Here is a 23,496-nt window from a genome sequence, read left to right as displayed (position 1 = left end):
TCGAAAGACAGCGATGGATGGCGAAAGGGTTGCGAAGACGAATACCCGATGCGGAAAGAGTGACGAATAATCTTGAGTGGCCAGGCGACTTGATCTGCTATTGATACGTAATAGCGCTCTAGGTTCGAGAGAAGTCAAGGAAGAGTCGAAACGAGGCGAGATAGGGCAGAGCACGGCGACAAATAATTTACTGTACCAACCGGTAGCAGCTTTTGGCTGAGGGGGACAGGATGTTGAACTCTAGGTAGGTAGGAGTAAGGTGTTGTAGGTTGGTTGTGTGGAGGTGGCAAATGTACAGTGTGGCCCTACAGTACAGCAGGTACATATGACGGATTTCAGGTGCTCGCCCAGGGAACCCCAACTGGATCCCACCTAATCCTTGTTCTTCCTACTAAGGTATACTATGTACTTCACTGAACTGGGCAGCTGGGCTGGGCAACCTGCGCCTGTAGTTAGAGGGAGGCAAGAGTGGTCGGGACTACAAGGGCCTGGGCAGGAGTGGAGGACAAGAGAGGGTCAAAGTGGAAATGGACAGGAGCCTGAAGGCAAGGACTTCCCTACCAATGGCTCATCTCTCGCCTTGTTAGCTCTGTCGATCCCTCCCATATTCTCTGCCCTCAATGAGCAGAAGACCGGATTACGCTGCCAAGGCCGCTCAAAATCCCATCCTCATCCCTTGAAAATCCCATCTCACTCTAGATATCGTGTACTCTACGTTGCAGTATGTACCAATTTGTGCCCCTCCCCGGTCTCTTTGCCCTGGAGTGTTGGGTGTGTTCTGCCCACTCCATCGAACGAGCTGATGGCCTTGGGTCCAGTGTATTCTGTAGAAATAGTTGTTGGACCGAAAACGTCTTAACTTTTCTTCTATTGTCTCCCGAGTGCCTGTGCCGTAATGAGCTTGTGTTTCGGCATTGTGGATTGTTCCGTGTCGGAAAGGAAGGGGTCTCGTGGTGAAGTCTTGGTGGTTTCTATGACCCCACGACCCTGACCCGAGACTCAGTCAACACACGAAAGAGCCATCCACGAGTTTGAGCTCGTCACGACCAGCGTACGACAATTAATCAGTCTTTTAACGACTGATAGGACAGTCTATGAACAAAGTTGCTGATTCAGTCTGGCCTGACAAATAGTCCTTTCGCTCGGCCTGAGCAGCACCGTAATCCTGTTTGTTCTAATAATAATTATAATACAATCCTGGCGGACACACGAAGCGAGATCGACAAATCGTGCAAAGAGGACAAAAAAAAAACTTGCCTTTTGACGGGACAAACGCACAGCTCACCTAAAGACCTGTGCCTCTTGGATCGAGGCCCGTAATTAATGGGCTAATCTAACATGAGAAATGCTCCATAACCTAGTGCGCGGGTTTCACACTACGAAGGTTGAGCAACACTACTGTATCCTAACACCTAACTCTCACTGCTTCATCTAGCTGCCTTTTGATGCAGACAATTCTCAATCTGGGCGCGGATCGAAGCCTTTGGTCCGACAGCTTCGATCTGGCCTGCTGACGTCTGCACCCTTCAATAGTGCGCGCACCAGCTCGTGGCTTGAAACAGAGACAATGGTCTTTTTCAATAGCGATACATAGATAGTATCCCACCTGGTGGCAGTCTCGAAAACTGCAATTACCGATAGGCCAGACCGCTTGACAACGTTACGAATCGGCGATCATGATGCCAAACTCCCCCACTTGGCTTGCAGAGTCCCTTTGAGCTTTGAGGGCCAGCCAACCAGCAAATTCACGAGTGACTTTTTAGCTTGAAGAGCCTGGCCCAAGAAGCAGTTGGACTCCTCTTATCTTGCTGCTAGCATGTGGGTAGCACAACAATCCGCATACGATCTCTAAGCAGGGAACTGTGGTGAAGGAAATCGATGATCACCTTGCTGCCGCTGACCCGCATTGACCAGCTCTTTACTTTTGTCGACCGCACGGGCTGGGACTGGGGAGCGGGGATTATTTTGTCCTCCATGGGGCTAGGTTCAGGGCACCTCGTTGACCCCTACCCGTCCCTGGTGGATCAAGGTGTCGTGCGGTGTCATGAGGTGAGAGAGGCAAAGTCCCAGAGCCACTTGTTGATCGCGCTGTCGAGACCATTCTGTTACACTGACAATGGAGTATGTGCTTTGAGGTGTACTATACGTATTGTTCCGGTGTTGTGCTGTGTGCAGATACGGTGACTGCCAAGTTGAGTGCATGCACACAACTGTACCGCATGGAAACATGGCGGGGCATATACCATGCAATATCCAAAGCTCACAGACATGATGGATGAGGCTCGGTACAGTATGTATGTACTTAGTGTAGATATTTCGAAGAAAGTGTTTAACACTGTGGGTGCGCCTCATATGGCTGTGACATCATTCGAGTCCGGCGGTTTCGCTCCGGCTTTGGAGCAATGAATGGATGTTCTTGGCAAATCATGGTTTTGAAACGAACGATTTGGGATCATGACGATCATGTCCTGCCAAAATGCAGATCTCGGTTCACCAGCCACGTGTGGCGAATAACATAGGTCATGGCATGTACTGTCCAGCGCAATACGTACAGCACAGTACAGAGTGCGTTAAAGGTTCCAGTCGTTGCCCAAGGTTTGGTGGACAAAGACAAATTTGCAGAGGATGACTTGTCAGCTATTATTCCCTGTTCCTCGGAGGTGTTTTATTATTGCAAAAATTCCACTCTCGGAAGGAAGGAGATTTTACCAAGTTTGTCCATCGTAACATATCAATCATCCCTCCAAGTTACTGGAAGAGCGGGCTTAGAAGAAATTTCTCTTTTTACATGTGGATCATAGCGATGGTTATTCCCTGGTAACCTGGTCTTGCAGTACAGTATTACCACTTGACTACCTGAAATTTCTGTCGATTATACATAGGTAGTAAAGCATAGATCAATAAGCGTGGGACTGTCAGTATTTTAGGCCAGTTCCTGGCGGGATGCCTATGGGAAAACGACGCCAAGCTCAATACCAACGGTCTGATTCATCCGGAGGTGCTCCGAAGCAGCCCGAGCATCCGACGACATTTTTAATTGTAGTATCAAAATGTCCTCGTTTTGTTTACATGCGAATTAAATGTATTCACATACGTACAATAATATGATGAAACTAGGACTAGTACATACATAATCAAGCTTGCTAAGGATGGCTTCACTTACATCAGATCCAAAGAAACCACCAACCACCCTTGCCCGTTCAGGAACACGAGGTCTAGCTTTTCCCTTTAATACGACGTCGTGAAAACTCCATCCTCGTCGCCAAGACAGTGCGAAAATATGTGAGGCGTTATACCGATAGACTTTTCACAATCTTGAAAATAGCATTGCAACATTCTTATTCCCGATATATTGCCCATAGTCAACTCCACAAAGTGTGGTGTCTACCTAAGTAAAATGCACATCTATCTGGTCGAATTTGTAAAGCTTGAGTACATAATGTTTCGTGAAGCATTGTTAGCAGACACTCACATGTTGGAGTGCTAGTCGTCCGCGTTTATTGGTTCACCTTAACTTACACCATTTAGCTCAAGGTTGTCTGGATCATGCATGCTAATACTACATCACCAGCTTGTAAAGAACTCCCTGCTGTCCAAATCAATACAAGGGTATTGCACACTAAAGTCATGACACTTCAATATACATCAGGGTGGGAGTTAGTTTCTGAAAAAGCACAATTGTTTCATGTCGAGTCATAGACAGCATAATGCTGACCTGTCCTCATTCAGCAACTAGGTTATTGTTCTTTCACCGATAATCAAGACAAAAATAATGCAGATAACCGAGACATTAGTAGCATCGTATGATCTTATGAGTCAGTTGAAACAACAAGTCCAATCGAAGCTAGAGAAGATATCCCTATCACCAGCAACCTCTTGCTGACAAAAGCAACGTGCAATTTGCTTGAAACTAGAGGACCCTAAGGACCAACTGGCTGGCACGCTGTCATCACCCGCCAAGCAAGGCCAACCCTGCTTAGACGTCTCGGGAGAGCAACATACGATCTCAGCTACATAGCTACGAGCTGACAAACCTGAGCCGTGGATATCCTAGCTGGAAAGAAGCCTTGGCAGAAGCACCCAGACGCCTTGACCTTTCGGGTGGACCAAGCCTCGCAATTGCATAGTTCCAGATCTGCCCGGGTATAGGAATTATGATATACGACACGGCTCCTCCTGGTTTGCTGATGTCCAATGAGCCTCAGGGCTGACGAAAGCGGCAGATGGAAATCTAGAACGAAGACAGTCTACTAGTACTGGACCCTATAAATATGGCTGCTCCTAGTCATCTATGTCGTGCAGGGTCTAGTTATCTTGTGTCGCATGCGATGCTTACTGGCCAGCTATACTGTCCTCAAATCGATTGGTCGATCTACGACGATTGGAACAAGTCCTTTTATCGAGAATATGCTTGTCGATCGCTAATGCTTGATCCAACTCAACAGCTTACAAAGCGGTGTGATTGTTTATTGATGGTAAATGTAGAGACACTCTATGTTGATGGTAGCCGGGCCTCAGTCCGGGCATGTCCCGAAACAACACCGGTGAGTTGTCCGGCATTCGCCTGGAAGGGAGTCCCTGTTCGCAGTGTTGCGTTGAGCTATAAGAAGTAAGGAATGAAAGGTAAAACAGCGAGAAGAAGCAAAGAGTACGAATCTATATCCATATTCCTAGCTGCTGGCGAGCATGCCCTTCGTGTCCGAGACATGGACAACTCATCTACTTAGCATGTACATACAAATAGTAACAAGTGAATCCTCCTTCTTTCATGTTTTCACATTACGCCCTAGTTCAGTTTGGGTTTTATATCCTATTGCTGTACGTAACTGACTAGTGAAGACGAGGTCTTGAGCAAAATCATTACTAGGCGAGGATCAGTAATCAGCCGTATTGTGTTCATCAATGACTCGGGCGAACTTGGTGCTAAGTTATTACATCCTGACCTGGAAACCGTCGATCTGGTACATATGTACTTAGCGGGTAAGCAAGGACATGTAGTGGAAAAAGTGATATGGTCTTGTAATTTGTGAGTTTGTTTGCTCAATCGTGCTTCATCAGATCCAGGAAAAAAGAGCAATGTAGCAGTCTTGCAGATGACAAAACATGCAAAAGAGAAACTCCGGTACAGGGAATCGAACCCTGGGCTCCGCGGTACTGATCTCTCAAGTTATGAGAGCGCGAAATGTTAGCCACTACACCATACCGGATATTGGTTGAGATATCGGACTTCAATTGGACAACAGAAAGTTCAGAGCCAGGGGGCCAAGTTCGCAATCACCAGCCTTGAACAAGCCTGGATCGGCAAGTTTACTTAATTATCGTGACATCTCTTCCCCTATTATAATTAGGGTTAGGCGACAGTGACCGTCACATTGCCCATAAAATTCTCGCTGGAGTTTCCTACAAAGACAGTAAAGTCTCCAGGTTCAACAACATACTTCATCTTCCGGTTCCAGAGACCCCATTCCTCAACCTTGAGATCGATCTTGACAGTTTCGGTCTTACCAGCCTTGACAGCAACCTTCTTGAAGCCCTTGAGCTGGTATCGGGGAACGTCGACTGAGGAAAGCATGTCTTTGACGTACAACTGAACAACCTCGGAGCCATCGCGCTTAGATTTGTTGCTGACGTTGACAGAAACTGTGACTGTGTCGGATGACGTTACATTCTTCTTGGAGACAGAGATCTTGGAGAAGTCAAACTTGCTGTATGACAGACCGTAGCCGAATGTGTAAAGAGCTTCAGGGTTCTCGAGGATGTAATTGCTACCGAACTCGAGCGTGCCGTTCTCGTAAATCTTGCCCGGGTTGGGAGATGCACGAGCAGAGTTGAGGTAATCATAGTAGATGGGTGTAGTACCGACGTCGTAAGGGAAGCTAACAGAAAGCTTTCCAGAGGGATTGACGTTGCCGTAGAGAATGTCCGCGAGAGCATGGCCTCCCTCCTGTGATTGGTAGAACTGTTGAACAAGGGCAGCAGCCTCCTTAGAGATCCATGGCTCAGTAATAGGCTTTCCGGAGCTGTAAACAACTACAGTGGGCTTTCCAGTGTCGATGATAGCCTTGACGAGCTTGGGCATGGCACCAATGAGGTTCAGGTTGCTGGCATCGATATGCTCACCGGTAGTGGCGTTCAGGCCACCCCAGAGCTCATTCTGGTCGCGAGTCCAGGTTCCGACGACAACGACAGCAACATCGGCGGCTTCAGCAGCAGCGACGGCATCTTCGAATTTAGATTCGTCCGAGGACCACCGCTCGCAGCCTTGGGTGAATGTGACTTTGCCTTTGCTGGCAGCCTTGATACCGTCATAGGGAGTGACACCTCTGGTCATAGCAGTATGAATAACATAGTCGCCGTACTATTTGATGTCAGTAAAATTTCAGTCCAAGATGGCAAGGACATTGTTCACATTGACATAGCCATGGGCCATGGGGCCGATAACAGCGATATTGGCGTCTTTCTTCAAAGGAAGAACGTTCTCATGATTCTCGAGTAGAACGATACTCTCAGCATCGAGCTGTCGGGCTACCTTCTTATGAGCCTTGGTGTTGACATAATCCCAGATCTTGTCATCGGCAACACCAGTAAAGGGCTTCTCAAAAAGGCCCATCTCGAATTTGGAACGAAGGACTCGAGAAACGGCTGTATCAACGATCTTCTCGTCCAGCTTACCAGCCTTGACAAGCTCAGGGATAATCTCGAAACTCCAGTAGCCACCACCCATCTCAGCATCGTTACCAGCGGGAAGGGCCTATGGCTCGTCAGCACAGGACTCACCACGTTGCGGAAAGAAACTCACCTCAAGAGTAATGCACTCGTCGTCCTCAAGAGGGCAGACGTGAAATGCTTGGGCAAGACGAGCGGTTCCACCGGCGTCAGAAATGACATAGTATTTGTAGTCCCATTCGTCTCGAAGGATATCAGTGAGGAGGTGGGAGTCTGAGACAACCGGGACACCGTCATAGGAGTTGTACGAGGACATGATGGAAGTTGCACCACCATCGATGATAGCTCTCTTGAAGGGGGGGAGGTAGAGAGACCGCAGCTCTCGCTCACCACCGTGCACAGGGGCAGTGTTGATACCTTGCTCGGGTGTAGCAAACGCAGCCTACACTATTAGCTATCGAGTTTTATGGTGGAATGGCAGTAGATGTGGCTTACATAGTGCTTGACCATAGCTGACACTCCTCCAGCCTGAAGGCCCTTGACGTAACTGTAACCCATTTCTCCAGCGCTGTACGAAATTTAGCATATTCAGTCGTCCTGAAGTGACCGTAAGATGCAACATACAGGTAAGGATCTTCACTGAAGCACTCCTCGACTCGTCCAAATCGCAGTTCCCGGGCGAGATCTACTTGAGGAGAGAAGAGCTGGTTGATTCCAACAGCCCGAGATTCTGTAGCGATAATATCGGCCATCTTTTCTATGAGTTCCGGGTTGAAGGAGCATCCCATGCCTATAGGGGAGTTGAAAATGGTTCCATTAAGGATCAAGACTCCGTGGAGACCTTCGCTTTGGATAAAGGCAGGGATTCCTATGATCCGTTAGATCACACAACCCAAACTTGAACCAGCACCCCAACTTACCAAGCTCAGTCTCCTTCATGAGATAGTCCTGTCCCACCTTGGCAGCTTTCTTGATAGTAGTCATGTTCGCGTACAACCCGGTCCAGATGGAATTGGCACGGTACTTGAAATTCCATTCCAAGCCAGTCTTGTTGACAGCTTCGGTAGTCAGGTTTAGATAGTTGGTCATGTCACCTTGGATTAACTGAGCTGCCTTGTCCTGGATAGTCATGCGCTTGAGGAGGTCCGAGACCCTGTCGTCGACAGAAGCTTTGGCGTCCTTGTAGACTGGCTTGTCCTTGGCAGCTTGTCCGGCCGTGGCCAGGACAGCGGCGCAAACATAGGCAGAGAGCTTCATTCTGGAAAACTTGAAGACGAGAAGGAAGCTACCTGGAAGCTATAGACTGTAGCAAGGCGGGCTCCACATGAGTTTATGTAGATCCAAAAAGAACCTTGGCTCTTCACAATTAACCGTGTAGCCTGGACAATAGTCCCCTGTTCTCGTGCCGCAAGGCATAGGTTCACGATCCTGTCGACCTACAATGCATGCGAGTTTGGTTTCGGGTTCAATTCGTGTTAGTTCATGTGACGAATGGTCTTTGGGGATGTTACGACCGAAGCACAGGGCAGATCATGACATGGTGGGCTTTGCAAACCCCGAAGAATGCGGGGCAGAAGACGGGAAGAAGGAGATGGGCAAGGCATTGGGATTCGTGGATTTGTTTTTAAGTTGTTATGAGAACAGGGGGGAGATCAGAGCAGAATAAGGGTGTGTAGTCAACCATTGGACCGGTATATGATCTCAGGTTCAGATGGAAAGACGAGCCGAAGATCCTAGCACCGACGCAGCGCAATATGTATTTATCAAGAAATGTGTGGCATGGAGAACAAAAGCCAGCCTTCACAAGAATTGGTCAGGGCACAGAAGTCATGTATGCAGATCATTTTACGACATTGAAACTGGGAGGAAGTTTGGATGTCGGTCTAAGTTAAACCGAGCCCGAGATGGACTCAAGGTTCAACGGCCCAGCAGCCGTTAGTTCAGTCAGGTTGAACACTGACTGGGTGAGTTACAGTGGTCCCCCCTTGTAAACCCCGCATGTTCACTCCCTGTATTTAGCCGGGGGTGCTTCTAGTGCCCGCTGATTTATCCACCAGTCGATCATCTCGCAGGGGACCCTTGATTCTCTCGCAATCCATGCTCTAGAATATCATCAACATTTATGCCTTCACCTATCAACGTCAATGTCATGGCGAGATGGTGGGGTCAAGAGGGGAAACATGGGATGATCTCCATAATCAAAGGATGATGCTGCACCAGATGAATTGTTATCGTCGGATGATGGCATGCTGGTCAAGACAGTATCTCATTCAAACAACTACTTCTTCTTTGGAGCGAGCTCTCTGACACTTGCATTTCATTACACACCAATTGAGACCTATACTCTGCTCTCCTAAACACCAAAGATGCATCTTCGCGATGGTATGTGGCTGCCTGCCGAAAACTTTCGTACCGAATATGCCGAAGATGTCTACGAAATCACCCCCAGCCAAGATCAACAGGCATTGAGCTTGCTGTGCCCGACAAAGCACATCCGCACTCGTGGCGATGGCCTCAACCAGCCTACTCTTACCATCGATATCAAAGCCGAGGCGGATGGTATTATATCTATTGAGAGCACACACTGGGCTGGTGCCCAACGAGTAGGCCCTGACTTTGATCTTTTCCCGGATGGCCAGCCAAAGGTCGAAGGCAAGATCCAAAAGAGTGACAAGGGGACCACTCTTCAGTCTGGTTCTCTGTCTGCAACTATTAACCCTGACCAACACAACTTTGACATCAAGTTCCACAGCTCTGATGGCAAAAAACACCTCACAAATCTTGGCAACCGCAGTACCGGCTTTGCCTACTCTCCTGCTCCTACCTCGCAAATACAGACTGGAGACATGAGAGACTTCAAACACTACATGTTTATGCAGACAACTCTGTCCGTTGGTGAGTCTGTTCATGGCCTGGGCGAGCGGTTCGGTGCCTGGAACAAGGTCGGACAAAACGTCATTCTCTGGAACGCGGATGGTGGCACGTCGAGTGATCAGGCCTACAAAAACGTCTCTTTCTGGATGAGCAACCGCGGATATGGAGTATTTATCGATTATTCGGGCAAGGTCGATCTAGAAATTGGAAGCGAGCGATGTTGCCGTGTGCAAACTACCATTGAAGGACAGCGCCTCAAGATGTACATCATCTACGGCGATGGCCCCAAAGATGTGCTCAAAAAGTACACAGTCCTCACCGGAAAGGCCAGCAAGGTCCCCAGCTGGAGTTTTGGTCTTTGGTTGACAACTAGCTTTACCACAAACTACGATGAAGCCACTGTTAACTCTTTCCTCGAGGGTATGAAGGCTCGAGGCTCGCCAGTCGATGTATTTCACTACGACTGCTTCTGGATGAGAGCTTTCAGATGGACAGACTTCATCTTTGACTCAGAGCGCTTCCCTGACCCCAAGGGCCAGATCTCACGCCTTAAAGAAAAGGGCCTTTGCAAAAAGGTCTGCGTCTGGATTAACCCCTATATTGGCCAAGCTGGTGTTGCCTTTAAGCATGCCGCCGAGAAAGGTTATCTTCTCAAACGCAAGAATGGCGATATCTGGCAGTGGGACCTTTGGCAGGCTGGCATGGGTCTTCTGGACGTCACAAACCCCGAGGCTTGTGCTTGGTACGTCGAGTGCCTAAATGACCTCTTCAATAAGGGTGTCGATGCCCTCAAGACCGACTTTGGCGAGCGCATTCCCACTCTTGACGTCCAATGGCACGATCCGACGGTTGATCCTCACAAGATGCACAATTACTATGCCTTTGCGTACAACAAGCTTGTATACGAAGCCCTCCAGAAGCGATACGGCGATAGTGAAGCCGTCCTCTATGCTCGTGCTGCCTGTGCTGGAACACAGCGATTCCCTCTTGTATGGGGTGGTGATTGTGAGTCTACCCCTGAGGCTCTCGCTGAATCTGTCCGCGGTGGTTTGTCCATGGGTCTGAGCGGATTCACCTTCTGGAGCTGCGACATTGGTGGCTTCGAGGGTAAGCCCCCGCCATGGATCTACAAGCGGTGGGTTGCTATGGGCCTCTTATGTAGTCACAGTCGACTTCATGGAAGCAACTCGTATCGTGTGCCCTGGACTGTTGACGACGACAACACTACTGAAGAAGGGTGCTCAAAGACCCTATCTAAGTGGACCGCACTCAAGACTCGTCTGATGCCGTACATCTTCTCACAAGCGATCGAGTCTATCGAGAGTGGTATTCCCATGTCTCTTCGAGCTGTTGCTCTTGAGTTCCCCGATGATCCTACCTCGTGGTTCCTGGACCGCCAGTTCATGGTTGGATCTCAACTCCTGGCAGCTCCTATTTATGAAGAGTCTGGTGAAGTAGAATTCTACCTGCCTAAGGGCAAGTGGACATCCTACTTTACTAATGAAGTCAAGTCTGGCCCCGGTTGGTTCAGAGAGAAGCATGCATTTGGCACCTTGCCTCTGTATGTCCGCGAGAACACGGTTCTTGTCCTTGGCAGCCGTAAGGAGGTTGGTGCTGCGTATGACTTTGCTAGCAATATCGAGGTTGCTCTGTACCAAACTTCACCTGGTTCAAAGGCCGTGGTAGTAAACAGTGAGGGAAATACTGTTGTTGAGCTTGTTGTTGGTGATGATGGCAAGCTTCAGGGTACTGACAAGCTCAATGGCGACTTCAAGGTCACAGAGAAGGGTCGTAATTTGGAGGGAGATTCTCCTGTTTCGATTGAGTCATTGTAAGTAGAACAACGTTAAGAAGATTATATATGTAGACATTGCTATATCCTCAACGAATGAGTTTGGCTCTGATGGCTGAACTGCAGTCTATTCATGCTTTAGTGCTTCGCTAGATCTCCTGCTCGAGGTTTACTTGAATCTTATAATAGCAAGCTGGGTAAGAATCCGTTGGTCTTGGAGATTACAGCCATTGAGCTCGGTGTCTATTAGCCCGGTATTCCGGCCATTGGTCAAGTAGAAATCCGCAAGCAGTTATGTTTAGTACAATTTCTGTAGTCGAAGCTATACATCTCAGAGTTGGAACATATCAGAGCTGGTGGTCAGCACTAACATAAATCTCGATCTTCACGTCACTCGATTTTAGATAGTCCAAAGCTTTACCATGACTCTAACAATTCAACGAGTACAGAAAGCCTCTTCTCTATAACAGTCCTTCGAAATCAATGAACCTGCCCCCACTGATACTCCACTATCAAAGCGAGATCGAGAGCGTTGGGGGTTACCCAAAAGGGAAAATCTATGTGGTCCAATGCTACATGATTGGTCAAGTACAATCGTAGACTGAGAGAGCAAGATGAAGCGGGCTTATTTAATCAATGGGGAGCATTAAAGCTTGGTGTGGACTCATACATAGCAGGTTCAAGATTAACGTAGTAGGTCAAAAGGTCCTACAATACCTAGTTAGAGCTCACAATTTATCGATTACCCAAGTTTGGGGGTCCTATGTAGACCTGTGGAGTGTTTAATCGATGAACCTAAGTCAGTAAAGGTCTCACTCTACGTTCCTTCGCAAGAATTTCTAGAACATGCCACAGTTAACATTGATGTAATCTAGAGTTCAATGTAATAGCTATTTCCCTTTGCTCCTGTTTTATTTCATGTATAAATTTTGCAGTATCAGTCGGTTTCCCCAATGCCATCGGGTCACCGTGTAACTTACTTAGCGTTGAGCTACGAGAACTACGAACTCGGTGTCCCTCATTGAACCTCCAGGCATCGTATGGTACTAACAACATGTCATAATGAGAGAGTATGGTCCATCCACATATCTTATGATCTACATTCGGATACGGTCTATCAAGCCCCGACCAGAAACCTGATTGGTCCGGCTGTAAGTGAAGGCGAGAAGGATCAGAGATACCTTGACTAGATTCATTCTACACATGTGAATTCTCATTTAGCCGGATTACAAAGTGCCAGGACCAGAGGCTATACGCCGATGTCCTGTCTCGTCCGAATCTACCATAGATGTGGCTGTCAGAACGACATATGACATGGCCCAATGACTGATCAGACCATCATTGTGGTTTAATTTTCACATCAAGAAATGAAACTACAGCAATAACCCTTGCCTAGCCCTGGCAAATACTGGTCTTGCTTTCTCCAGGACAGTGAGTCAATAACTGGTTAAGACAAGGAGTAGATGGCATACTATTTCTCCGACCACACGGGGCCGGCCTAAAGACACCTCAGGGGAGCCATGCAAGACCCATCATGACTCGGCGTTCGCGTGCCGTGCTACGTCTTTCTGTCCTATAAAGCATTGTATGATTGAAAATATACGGAGAGCCCCGTAAACAAAGCCTTACCAGTCCTGTTGGCCGCTCCTGAACATGACGAAAGTTGATACTTGCGTGATTACTTTTGCACCCCATTCCTCGGTGATGTGGCCGCTATCGAGACGTCCCTTCGACTCTCTATGTAGACTTGGGTATGTGGGACCATCGGGATCTCAATGATCAACATCTTGGGGGATATCGATCATGGTACTATTACTTTAGGAGAGGTAGCCATACAAATAGACTCCTGAGCCGCGGTTGATCATTCCAAGGTCTCTTTATCACCTCGCCCTCGAGATTTTAACTACTCAATACAACGAATTTCAGTCACTTACATAAATAACTATACGGAGTAGTCTACGGTACCATCATGGGGAAAGCCTATAACATCGGCCTGGCTTGTTTTGCAGCCATCGGGTACGTATCCTTTACCTTGATGGATGGAATTTCCAATGTGTTTGTCGTGTATAATAATTCTTATTGCTTGGATTTAGGTCCTTTCTCTTCGGTTATGACTCTGGTGTCATGACTGATGTCATCGCCTCGAAGCACTTCCAGGACTATTTCGATACTACATCTACTTCTTCCATCATAGGTGCTATCAACTCTACATTCAGCGGAGGGGCTGTATTCGGAGCATTGTTTGGAGGAGTCATTATGGACAGGTTCGGCCGAAGGAAGACTATCGGTATTGGTGCCTTCATTTGCACAATCGGTGCAATCCTTCAAGCTGCTGCGTATCAGTATGTGCTCGATTACCTGCCATTGACATACTTGGTTGACTGATCCATTACCTAGTCTTGCTATGATGTTGGTTGGACGAATCATTGCTGGCTTCTCTGTTGGCTTACTCTCTATGAGTGGTAAGTCTCATATGTGATCGATTAGGCCCATATTATTAACAAAGACTTTAGTCCCGGTATATCAATCGGAGTGTGCAAGCCCCAAGAACCGTGGTCTCATTGTTGGACTTGCCCAGCAAATGATCGGAGTCGGCTTCATCGTGTCTACATGGGTTGGATATGGCAGTCATCACATGCCAGATACTTCGTCCTTCCAATGGCGGTTCCCTCTTGCATTCCAGGCATTACCTTCTGTTTTGCTGTGCTTGGGCATGCTCTGGCTTCCGGAGACTCCTCGTCATCTCATTGCTACTGATCAGTTAGACGACGGCATGAGAACACTCCTAAAGCTACACTTTGACGGCTCAAATGAGGAATGGATCAAGTCCGAATTTAATGAGATTAAACTCACTATCGATGCTGAGAAATTAGCTACTGCACCAGGCTGGTTGATTATGTTCAAGGTACCGCAGTGGCGGAAGAGACTCATGCTCGGGACCTTGGTTCAAGTATTCACTCAGTTCACTGGTAAGGGCTTCCTCGTGGTAGTTGATATCAGTCAACCCACATCTCTTATTTAAATAAGAGTTACTAACGTTGATTTTAGGAATCAATGTGATTGGGTACGTGGTTTCTTCACTCTCACCTCTCAACTCTACCTTTCCCAAACAGCATCTACCGTATCATCGCTAACATAAGACAAGATATTATCAAACCATCATGTATGAGAGTCTCGGAATCACTGGCAAGACTAATCTACTTGTCGCTGGAATCTACAATTGCACCGGCCCTCTTGCAAGTAAGCGAAGAGCCCCTAATCACACGACAGAATTCTCTCCAAAACACTCTACTAACGCTGCACAGATTTGGTCTTTATTACTCTGATCTCAGATAGGATCGGCCGCAAACGACCTCTTATTTATGGTATCGTTGCCATCTCCATCGCTTTAGTCTTGGAGAGCGTTGTCAACAGCCAAAATGTCGACGGCACCCACCATGGCCTCAGCATCGCTGGTGTTGCTTTCTTATTTTGTGTTACGGTCATTTTCTCTTTGTCTTTTGGTCCCGTCAGCTGGACTTATATGGCCGAGATCATGCCCTACCAGATAAGAAGTAAGGGGTGTGCTTTTGCTACTGGTATCGGCAACTGGCTTGTTTCTACCTTCTGGAACCAAGTCAGTCCCTTGGCACTCAAGGAGCTAGGCTGGAAGTTTTACTTTCTCTTCGTTGGTAAGTCAATCCCTGTTCCCTATTCAGAATTTTCTGACTCCTGGGAAAGCGTTCAACATTGTTGTTACTCTGCCCACTCTTATCTTCGCTTTTCGCGAGACAAAGGGGTTATCTCTAGAGGAGATTGATCTTTTGTTTGGAGGCCGAGCATTGGGAAACCTCCCAGCTGATATCGAAAAGGATGGCGGTGCCGTTGCTGTAACTAACTCGCGCGACGAGAGGCCTGACCGTGAGCTATAGTCCTGTATATACATACCTTAGTTGCAGTTACCTAAATCACTCACAGGCTAAACTCTTCAGCACCAGAATATAGAACGATTTACGAGTATGAACTTGTATACTAAGACGATAGTTTATAAACAACGATTAGCCACTTTTGATATGAAGGTGTGCTTTTGGTGCCTGACCTGCCATCACTGACTGGGGGTAAAGCTAGACACCCAAGATGCCTGGTGAGTAATTCGCGTTAGGCTGTGGCAACTACCATTCGTTTTGTAAAAATCTCATTTCGGAACGTACCCAACTCGCACCTCAATTTCCATGTACTATACGAGCAAGCAAATGAGTGCCCCTGTTCGTTTGATTCTCTTGCGGCGCGCAATATGAAACTGAGTAGAGTTTCCATATAACCACTTTATTTACGAGACTCAACACATCCAGACCAATACTCAAGAGTAAAAACGCCTATCGGATCTCCTATGACCGGACAATGTATGCATTCACATAGTGTAACCCGAGTAATACGATGGCTCAAGCAAATACATGATCAGCCAACGACCACATGTTAGCAAATGTCGAACACCACCTTAATAATACCCAATATCCGGTATGGTGTAGTGGCTAACATTTCGCGCTCTCATAACCTGAGAGATCAGTACCGCGGAGCCCAGGGTTCGATTCCCTGTACCGGAGTTTTCTTTTTTGCTATTTAACTGTCAAACCCGAATGCCTACTCTATCTAGTTCATCACCCATAGCGACAAAGTTGACGACACAATCAGCTAGCTGGGTAAGTCTTATGTTTGTTGTGCTACAGAAAGGTGCAGGAGGCATTGGATAGTACTTTACTACCTCAGTTAGTATACAAGCTCCAGTAAAAAGATAACAACAAGATATGCAACTACAGTATATATGTACTCTTCCATTAATTGGCATGAGCCAATTCAAGACTTTAATTAATTTCTCTAAGACAGACAATCCAATCTGATATCTTATCTATTATCACAGTCGGAGAGTGCTTTATCCGGCACCGGTCATTTTATCACCCGCGTCTTGTCCAATCAGGAGAGACCGCGCCCGGAAATGTGGTCATGGGCTACGGGAAGGCGGGCAGAGTAGGCTCGCTTCTTGTTCCAGCTTCTCCTCGTCGTCCCAACGCCCGATCAAAATTGTTTTTAGTCGAGTCTACCACGCCAACACAACTTTTTCTTTCGAATTGGGACTTGCCTCACTTCCTAACATCGCGATCAATCGTCTATCGTCAGCTTCTTCTAGCAAACGCGCCCAGACGGCCTGCCGCTCGCTCGTCGCTTCATCCTCGACATTCATCCATCGAGTCGGCTCCTGGATCCAACAACTGCCCGCGATGGCGTCGCAACAGATTCTCTTCGCCGAGACAATAGCGGGCATGAAAAAAGCATTCAAAAGGAAATCATATGGTACGCGAGCATCTTTGCGCTTTTCGCGCCTAGGGGATCCCTAGCTGACCCTGCCAACCAGAGTCCGACTCAGATTCCGAGATCGAAAGCTATAGCAACCGTGGAAACAAGCTCAAGAAAAAGGCACGATTTGCTCGACAAGGACAATTGGTTCCCAATAACGGCCCAAGCTCGTACAAAGAGGTTCGTTCTACGGACAAATCCCTCCTACTCATGTCTGACCTTGCCAGTATGTCGAATACGCCGGAGTCTATCGCCCAATCCTTTATCGCAATCCTCCTCTAGTCGACGAGGAAGGATATGAAATAGACAGCGACGACGAAGATGAGGAGCGTGTTCAAGAAGCAGAGGCCTCTGCCGCAGAATTGAACCCGTATGCCAATATCCAGATAGAGAGTATGTCAGACATCATGCAGCTTAATGGCACAACTAACAAGAACAGATATCCTCGCACCGCTTACTGCATCGACCGCCTTGCCGACACACCCAACCCTTTCGAAACCTTTCACATCAAAGACCCTCACTCGGCTTGTTGATCAAAGCTGCGACATTGTGCGCAAAGAGAACCGTTCCCTATGGAAAGTTAGACACCTCCTAACGTCGCTGTGTGGCGATTACACCTGGGCTCCATGCGAGATGATGGTCCGACCGGCAGATGTCGAGCTTTACACAGATAATCATATGGCGCGCCATCTATTGGCCTTGTCCCAGGCAGTATCAGCGCTCCCTGCAATTACCAACGGGGACGTTGGGCCACATCAAAACGACGCCACAGCAGGCGATGTTGCTCCAGATACAACTTTGGGTGGAGAACTCATGGGCAAAGACACTGCAGAGGATGCTGATATAACAATGACAGACGCTGGGACGACGGCCGACCCAGACGTTTCCCATCTGGAAGATGCTGGTGAGGCCGAAAAGATGGATGTTGAAAAAAGCGCGGATACAAAGTCAGATATTCCGAACGGCGAGCAAGCCCCAGTCGAACAAACAGATTCCACAAAAGCGTCAAAAGTTGAACCAATAAACGGGGTCAACGAGAGTTCGAATGAGCAGAAGCAAGATGGAATCGGAGCTGACAGAGCCGATTTCTCTGCAAAACAGACAGTTGGCGATATATACCAACAGACCGAGCTGGTCGAGAGAATAGCGCCAGACGCATCTCTGGTTTCCGAAGCAGAGGACGACTTTATTCACCCTCTGTTTCTTGCACCTGCAGGGGCAAGACCAGATAGAGACATTGGTTTGCCAGATCAGGAAGCAGAAGATATCCGACGACTTCTTGCTTTGTATGTGCAAAAACAGGAAGAGGTATGCCGAGGAGCTAACAAGTTGTTTCTGGGACTTCTCAAAGCCGAGCAACTGCGCAAAGATGTACTCCACTGGTCCAAGGCAGAAGCTCACTCGGGGCCTAACCGAGACATGTCGGACGGCGAGGACTGGTACGACAAGGAGGAATGGGGTCTAACGGAAGATCTCAAGAAGGGGCAGGACGAAGAGGAGGAGGATGTCCAAACAACAGGCAAAAAGACAAGAAACCGACGCCAATAACGCTGAGTTCTCTCGCTGTTAAATATGAGATGATAATGACTGGTCTGTCGGGTTTAATTGTTTGGGCGTTCAAGGATGGCGTTTAGGACACACGCGAGATAGGCCTTGATGCCAACCGCGAGAAGAGCGCATGATTTTGCAGCATCTATAGATATGAATATTGAAGCATTTCCTTCTGGTGATTCTGATCACTTGGTTCATTCAATGGTTAGCTCAGCTTTGCTCCGCTTTGGTGAGTGGGTGAGGGAAGATTGATTCGGTTGCTTAGGTTGGTTCATTGGTTGCAGGGATATTGGATGTGAGTGAGTGAATGAATGCTGGCTGGTCAGGGCTGACTTCGGTTAATGCTATTCTGAAGTTCTCTGAAATATCCACTAATCCCCGCTGCTTGGCGTTATGACTCTGCCTAGTGGGTAGCAGAAAAGTTGGCCTCCCAAGTCTTAGGGTATAAAAATAAGTAGTCTAAGAACCTTAGTCTAAGAGCCATAGGATGTCCTAATAATTTTGTCTCTTATGCTCCTAGGGGTCAATTTTTCTGATACCCTGAGGGCTGCCCTATCCATGACCCCAACCCAGACAGGTCCTCTCATCTTTTGCTTTCCAGTCACTTCCGGGCATGTGACAGGACAGGTAGGTAGGTAGGACAAGGAAGAAGACAGCTCCTGCTGCAACTTACCTACAGTACCTACCTATTCCAGCTCTCCTAGTTTTCTCTTTCTTTTCTTTTCTCCGCAAGCTGCCCGTCATAACAGCAAACAAAGTTGACTGTCTCTACTCTTTGATCATCTCTGTTCTTTGTGACTTAGACGTGAACTTGTTACGTCAATGATCACGACTTTTACTTTACCTCACTTTACCACTTTCCATTGCCTCGTGCTTCATTAGCTGTCATCATGGGTATCATGGCTCTTGGTCCACAAGATTTCCTCGACTATGTCAACTATGACAAGCAGAGCTTGTACAGTGAGTTGACTTACGCTTTATCTCTGTTGAATAAAGTGAATCTAATTCGGTCTATTTGCTCGTTTTAGTCTCAGCTGCATCCATTGCCTTTAACCCGCTGTTCTGGAAGTGAGTTGTTTAGTCCCAACGTGATGATCTGGCATTATTAACTTATTTCTTTCAAGTATCGTCGCTCGTCAAGGTATGCATAAGCTCGCTATTTAATAAGCGCATCGTGCTCTGTTGTCGACTAACACTGGCCTGCTTAAAAGAATACCACAATAAGCTTCTGACAAAGCTCTTTGGTGGAAACTCCCAAGTTGCCTGCTATGCCCTCGCCTTCACCATCTTTTCTCTGGGTATGGTTCGCGACTTAGTTTTCAAGAATGCCATCTCTGAACAACCTACGCATCCCGCCCTTGTCAACGACTACATGCGGGCTGCTGCTGCCACTCTCTTTGCTGTCGGCAATATCTTGGTCGTCTCCTCGACTTGGCGACTTGGCATTACTGGTACATTCCTCGGTGACTACTTTGGCTTTCTTATGGATGAGATGGTGACTGGCTTTCCCTTCAACGTGACTGGCTCTCCCATGTACACTGGCTCTACCTGCAGTTTCCTTGCTACCTCTCTGTGGTATGGCAAGCCTGCTGGTGTTCTGCTCACCATCTGGGTCGACATTGTCTACAAGCTCGCCCTGAGATACGAGGATCCCTTCACTTCTGAGATCTACGCTAAGCGTGAGCGTGAGCGTGCTGCGGGTAAGAAGTCGAACTAAGCTTACCAGCCTCATCCGTCGTTGCTCTCGCAAGTGAAAAGACAAAAAGAGTGACCAGATATCATGACGGCAGTGCCCCATTCGCGTCTACATACAAAAAAGGCCAGCGGACGCAAATGGGGTACATGACAAATCGATACCATATGCTATTGTGCAATACGCACCAGGCTGGCACGGGAAAGCTACGCCTTTCAACAGGCCGGGTGCCTCTCAACAGGCTTAAGGAGTTTTTCGGACACAAACATACATTTATACCATGCTATTACCGACACCAATCAGTCGACGGGCATAAGTCAATACATTTCGTTCTACACCAATACCAAAAAGACCTTGCAGTCGATTATGAGACCAAATAGGAATAAAGAAATCCTTTTCGTTGCACCTACTCAATACCGCATCTCAGCCACCTTCACCTAGCGAATCCATGGGCTTCTGTCATTTTTTTCTGTCACAATATACTGCATTGATTACAAGTTCAGTAATAAATTGGTTTATAGAGCCCATCCAGTTCAACACAGTATACCATCTTTACGTAAGGTTGGGGGGGTAGTGTTGTATTCCCTCAAATCTTGTCAGATTATCATGATCAGGCAGTAGTAGAAACAGGGTCAACAACCATCGGTAGTACTAAATCAAAACACATACGATAGGCCAACTTTCGAAGCTGCTGAGCTTTTCTAATCATTCCTCATAAGTTGATTTGAGAATCTACTTTGCATTTCAACAGCTCTACAATAAAATAAATAGAGTGTTCAGCTTTACATCACTCCTCGTGCAGCGTCCTAAATCGGCCAAGTGGTCCCTTTTTGCCATCAATATCGACTTCAGTCCTGTCCAAGTTTATATCATCTATGTCTCAGAAGGCTTATCGTCGGGAAGAAGATCAACAGCTGTGGCCTCTACGGGCTTCTTCTCTTCAGCTGGCTTCTGCTCTGTTGAAGCCTCGCCGGCCTTCTCAGCTTGGCGCAGAGCGAGCTTCTTCTGCTTCTTCTTATCCTTAGCAGCCTTCTTGGCCGCAGCCTTTTCGGCCTCGAGGGCCTTTTGTTTTCGGATTTCCTCACCACCAAAGGCCTCGCGCCACTCGTCAAGCTTGGATGCGGGGATCTGTGTGAAGAGAAGCTTGGGCTCGCCAATCTTTTGGCCGGGCTTGACGATATCGCCAGTCCATGTTTCAGGGATAGAAACAAGACCGGGGCTGCCAATCTGTTCAAGAATAGCATCGGAAGTCGAAGGCATGTAGGGGTATACAATACTAGCAAGGAGTTGCAGGTGGTTGATACCGAGACCAATGACAGCGGCGCAACGTTCGGGCTCTTCGGCAAGAAGCTGGTTATTCAGCTTGCTGTCTTGCAAGAGCTTGTTGCCGAGGGCGGAAATGTGCATAACAGAAGCAAGACCAGCACGAAGCTTGATAGCATCGAACTGAGCGATGAAGGTCTTGAGGGCCTCGTTGACTTCCTTCTTGTGCTCTTCCAGTCGCTCGTCTGTGTACTTGGTGTAGTCTGGTACAACACCATCCAGCTTGAGCTGGGCGAACTTAAGGATTCGCTGGTTCAAGTTGCCAAGGTTCTTGAGAAGGTCGTTGTTGTTGCAGTCAATGAACTCCTGCCACTTGAATTCAGAGTCGGCAGTCTCGGGTCGTCTTGACAGAAGGTAGTATCGCCAGACATCGGGATCGACGCCAGTTTCCTTGGCGGTGTTACCGAACACACCAACACCGCGAGACTTGCTGAACTTTCCACCCTCGTAGTTGAGATACTCGGTTGTTGACATCTTATGGACCTTGGTCCAGTTCTCTCCTGTTCCAAGTTGAGAAGCAGGGAAGATGATGGTGTGGAATCTGGATAAATTGGTCAGTAAATTTCCTAGTTACGGCGCTCGTGGCAAGTAAGGACCGTCAAGGTTCGGGTTCACTTACGGAACGTTGTCCTTGCCCATGAACTGGTAAAGCTTGACGTTCTCAGGGTTCTTCCACCACTTCTCCCAGTTTGTGCCGTCCAGATTATCACCGTCCACCAAGTTCTTGGTAATGGAAACATAACCAATGCAAGCATCGAACCAGACGTAAAAGACCTTCTCGGCGTACTCTTCGTTGCTCAAACCCTCAAGATCCTGGGGAATTGGGACACCCCACTTGAGATCTCGGGTGATACCACGGGGGAGGAGACCCTTATCGATCCATGACTGGGTGATGGAGATACAGTTGGCGCTCCAGTCTCCCTCCTTGCTGCTCTTGTGGAACCAAGGGACCAGAAGATCCTTAACGGCGTCGAGTCGGAGGAAAAGGTGCTTGGTTTTGCGCTTCTCGGGGGTGGTGCCATCGACCTTGCAGCGGGGGTTGATCAGGAAACCAGTGGCCTTGGCCTCAACGTGGTCGTCCTCTGAAGCACTGGGTTCACGCTCAGGCTCAAAAGGGTCGAGAAGTCCACCACAAGCATCACATTGATCTCCACGAGCGCCGAGATCGTGGCAGATGCTGCACTCTCCCTCAACGAAACGGTCCGCAAGGAACTTGCCGTGGTTGGCATGTGTACAGAAAGGCTGAGTGGTCTCCCGCTCCTCAATGTAGCCATTCTTCCAGAGTTCCTTGAAGATCTGCTGCACGATCTGTGTTTGTTGTTGTGTGGGTGTTCGGCCGAAAATGTCAAAGTCGATTCGGAACCAGTCGTAGACTCCCTTGTGAAGAGCGTGGTACTTGGCGCAAAGGTCGGCGGGTGAAAGGCCTTCCTCGAGAGCCTTTGTTTCGGTGGCGGTACCGTACTCGTCGGAGCCACAGATGTAGATGGTATTGTAGCCTCGGGCTTTGCAGTAGCGAGAAAATACATCAGCAGAGAGAACACTGCCGATGATGTTACCCAAATGTGGGATGTTGTTGACGTATGGAAGGGCAGAGGTGACGAGGATGTTGCGCTTGCCCTCTACGGGGAGGATTGGTGATTTGGAAGCCATTACAGGCGGTCAATAGTCGCAGCCAGTGGTTCAATGAAGTCCTATTGTCTGTAAGTAAATTCGGTGTTGATATTTGTGAAATATTTGTGAGTCACAGAGCTGCGATAACGCTGTTGACAGTCAAAATTCGTTGCTGAGATGGTATGGCGGGGGCGGGGGAGGGGTGATCAGGATGGTCTGGGTGTAGGGTGTAGGGTAAGTTAGATCGATTTTGTCGAAGTGTGTGCGTTCGAGTTTAAGTATATCATTGATTGTGTTTGGTTTCAAATATTTTGCATCTTGTCGTGTGTGTGTATCTAACAGCATTCTATATCAATACTTATTAGTTGAGTTATCATACCGAAGCTCGACTCAATATCACAGCCATATGTCACAATGAAAGGCAGCAACGCAATAGCGATTTTTGGAAAAGCAACAACATAACTGAGCAATATGAATGGTTTCTGGTGTGTACCGACCAAGGTAAGACACAGAAAGCCCATGTCACAAACGATCGCTTTCAAGTTTGACATCCTTTATAGCGTATTATAGAGCTATGCCCAACCCTACCTAAGTTAGAGCTTCACATAGCAATGTCCCCTTTTTGGATGACCCTGAATGCTGAAAGCTGGAAGTG

General features: G+C 47.8%; 8 protein-coding genes and 2 non-coding genes across 10 annotated transcripts; 7 read left to right on the top strand and 3 right to left on the bottom strand.

Moving 5' to 3' along the window:
• Positions 1–403: 403 nt before the first annotated feature.
• On the top strand, positions 404–859 carry FGSG_13334 (uncharacterized protein; the record flags this gene model as incomplete). Its single annotated transcript, XM_011321838.1, has 1 exon — positions 404–859. One exon carries the CDS (start codon positions 404–406, stop codon positions 857–859), a length of 456 nt encoding a protein of 151 aa, XP_011320140.1.
• Positions 860–4,328: 3,469 nt separating this feature from the next.
• FGSG_13333 (uncharacterized protein) lies at positions 4,329–5,030 on the top strand (the record flags this gene model as incomplete). The annotated part of the gene is given in 4 exon segments (XM_011321837.1): positions 4,329–4,475; positions 4,508–4,544; positions 4,752–4,818; positions 4,835–5,030. 4 exon segments carry the CDS (start codon positions 4,329–4,331, stop codon positions 5,028–5,030), a joined length of 447 nt encoding a protein of 148 aa, XP_011320139.1.
• Positions 5,031–5,117: 87 nt separating this feature from the next.
• On the bottom strand, positions 5,118–5,207 carry FGSG_20702. The gene has a single exon. It is a non-coding gene; the product is annotated as a tRNA-Glu (tRNA).
• Positions 5,208–5,279: 72 nt separating this feature from the next.
• On the bottom strand, positions 5,280–7,923 carry FGSG_08609 (uncharacterized protein; the record flags this gene model as incomplete). The annotated part of the gene is made up of 6 exons (XM_011321836.1): positions 5,280–6,358; positions 6,401–6,751; positions 6,800–7,108; positions 7,162–7,234; positions 7,291–7,534; positions 7,587–7,923. The coding sequence occupies 6 exons, from the start codon at positions 7,921–7,923 to the stop codon at positions 5,351–5,353; spliced, it is 2,322 nt and encodes a 773-aa protein (XP_011320138.1). The 3' UTR covers positions 5,280–5,350.
• A 1,109-nt stretch (positions 7,924–9,032) lies between these two features.
• FGSG_08610 (uncharacterized protein) lies at positions 9,033–11,375 on the top strand (the record flags this gene model as incomplete). Its single annotated transcript, XM_011321835.1, has 1 exon — positions 9,033–11,375. The coding sequence occupies one exon, from the start codon at positions 9,033–9,035 to the stop codon at positions 11,373–11,375; it is 2,343 nt and encodes a 780-aa protein (XP_011320137.1).
• Positions 11,376–13,301: 1,926 nt separating this feature from the next.
• FGSG_08611 (uncharacterized protein) lies at positions 13,302–15,294 on the top strand (the record flags this gene model as incomplete). Its single annotated transcript, XM_011321834.1, has 9 exons — positions 13,302–13,348; positions 13,426–13,674; positions 13,730–13,794; positions 13,846–14,301; positions 14,381–14,396; positions 14,478–14,572; positions 14,638–15,003; positions 15,053–15,232; positions 15,290–15,294. 9 exons carry the CDS (start codon positions 13,302–13,304, stop codon positions 15,292–15,294), a joined length of 1,479 nt encoding a protein of 492 aa, XP_011320136.1.
• Positions 15,295–15,825: 531 nt separating this feature from the next.
• FGSG_20701 lies at positions 15,826–15,915 on the top strand. Its single transcript has one exon. It is a non-coding gene; the product is annotated as a tRNA-Glu (tRNA).
• Positions 15,916–16,229: 314 nt separating this feature from the next.
• On the top strand, positions 16,230–18,211 carry FGSG_08612 (uncharacterized protein; the record flags this gene model as incomplete). The annotated part of the gene is made up of 4 exons (XM_011321833.1): positions 16,230–16,660; positions 16,722–16,889; positions 16,946–17,056; positions 17,103–18,211. The coding sequence occupies exons 1-4, from the start codon at positions 16,588–16,590 to the stop codon at positions 18,209–18,211; spliced, it is 1,461 nt and encodes a 486-aa protein (XP_011320135.1). The 5' UTR covers positions 16,230–16,587.
• A 727-nt stretch (positions 18,212–18,938) lies between these two features.
• FGSG_08613 (uncharacterized protein) lies at positions 18,939–21,523 on the top strand. Its single transcript, XM_011321832.1, has 4 exons — positions 18,939–19,174; positions 19,243–19,282; positions 19,339–19,355; positions 19,426–21,523. Exons 1-4 carry the CDS (start codon positions 19,114–19,116, stop codon positions 19,929–19,931), a joined length of 624 nt encoding a protein of 207 aa, XP_011320134.1. The 5' UTR covers positions 18,939–19,113; the 3' UTR covers positions 19,932–21,523.
• FGSG_08614 (methionyl-tRNA synthetase) lies at positions 20,686–22,880 on the bottom strand (the record flags this gene model as incomplete). The annotated part of the gene is made up of 2 exons (XM_011321831.1): positions 20,686–21,771; positions 21,850–22,880. The coding sequence occupies 2 exons, from the start codon at positions 22,878–22,880 to the stop codon at positions 20,781–20,783; spliced, it is 2,022 nt and encodes a 673-aa protein (XP_011320133.1). The 3' UTR covers positions 20,686–20,780.
• Positions 22,881–23,496: the final 616 nt, after the last annotated feature.

Source organism: Fusarium graminearum, chromosome 2 (assembly GCF_000240135.3).
Source record: "Fusarium graminearum PH-1 chromosome 2, whole genome shotgun sequence".
NCBI lineage: Eukaryota > Fungi > Ascomycota > Sordariomycetes > Hypocreales > Nectriaceae > Fusarium > Fusarium graminearum.
Note: the sequence above shows the minus strand (reverse complement) of the source record. Positions and strands in the feature narration are given on the sequence as shown.

Bases quoted from the DNA above. Each gene is read 5' to 3' on its own strand.
- FGSG_08613 (XM_011321832.1), top strand. From the start codon at position 19,114: ATGGCTCTTGGTCCACAAGATTTCCTCGACTATGTCAACTATGACAAG. The intron at 19,175-19,242 runs GTGAGTTGACTT...TGCTCGTTTTAG, and splicing joins TGACAAGCAGAGCTTGTACA to TCTCAGCTGCATCCATTGCC.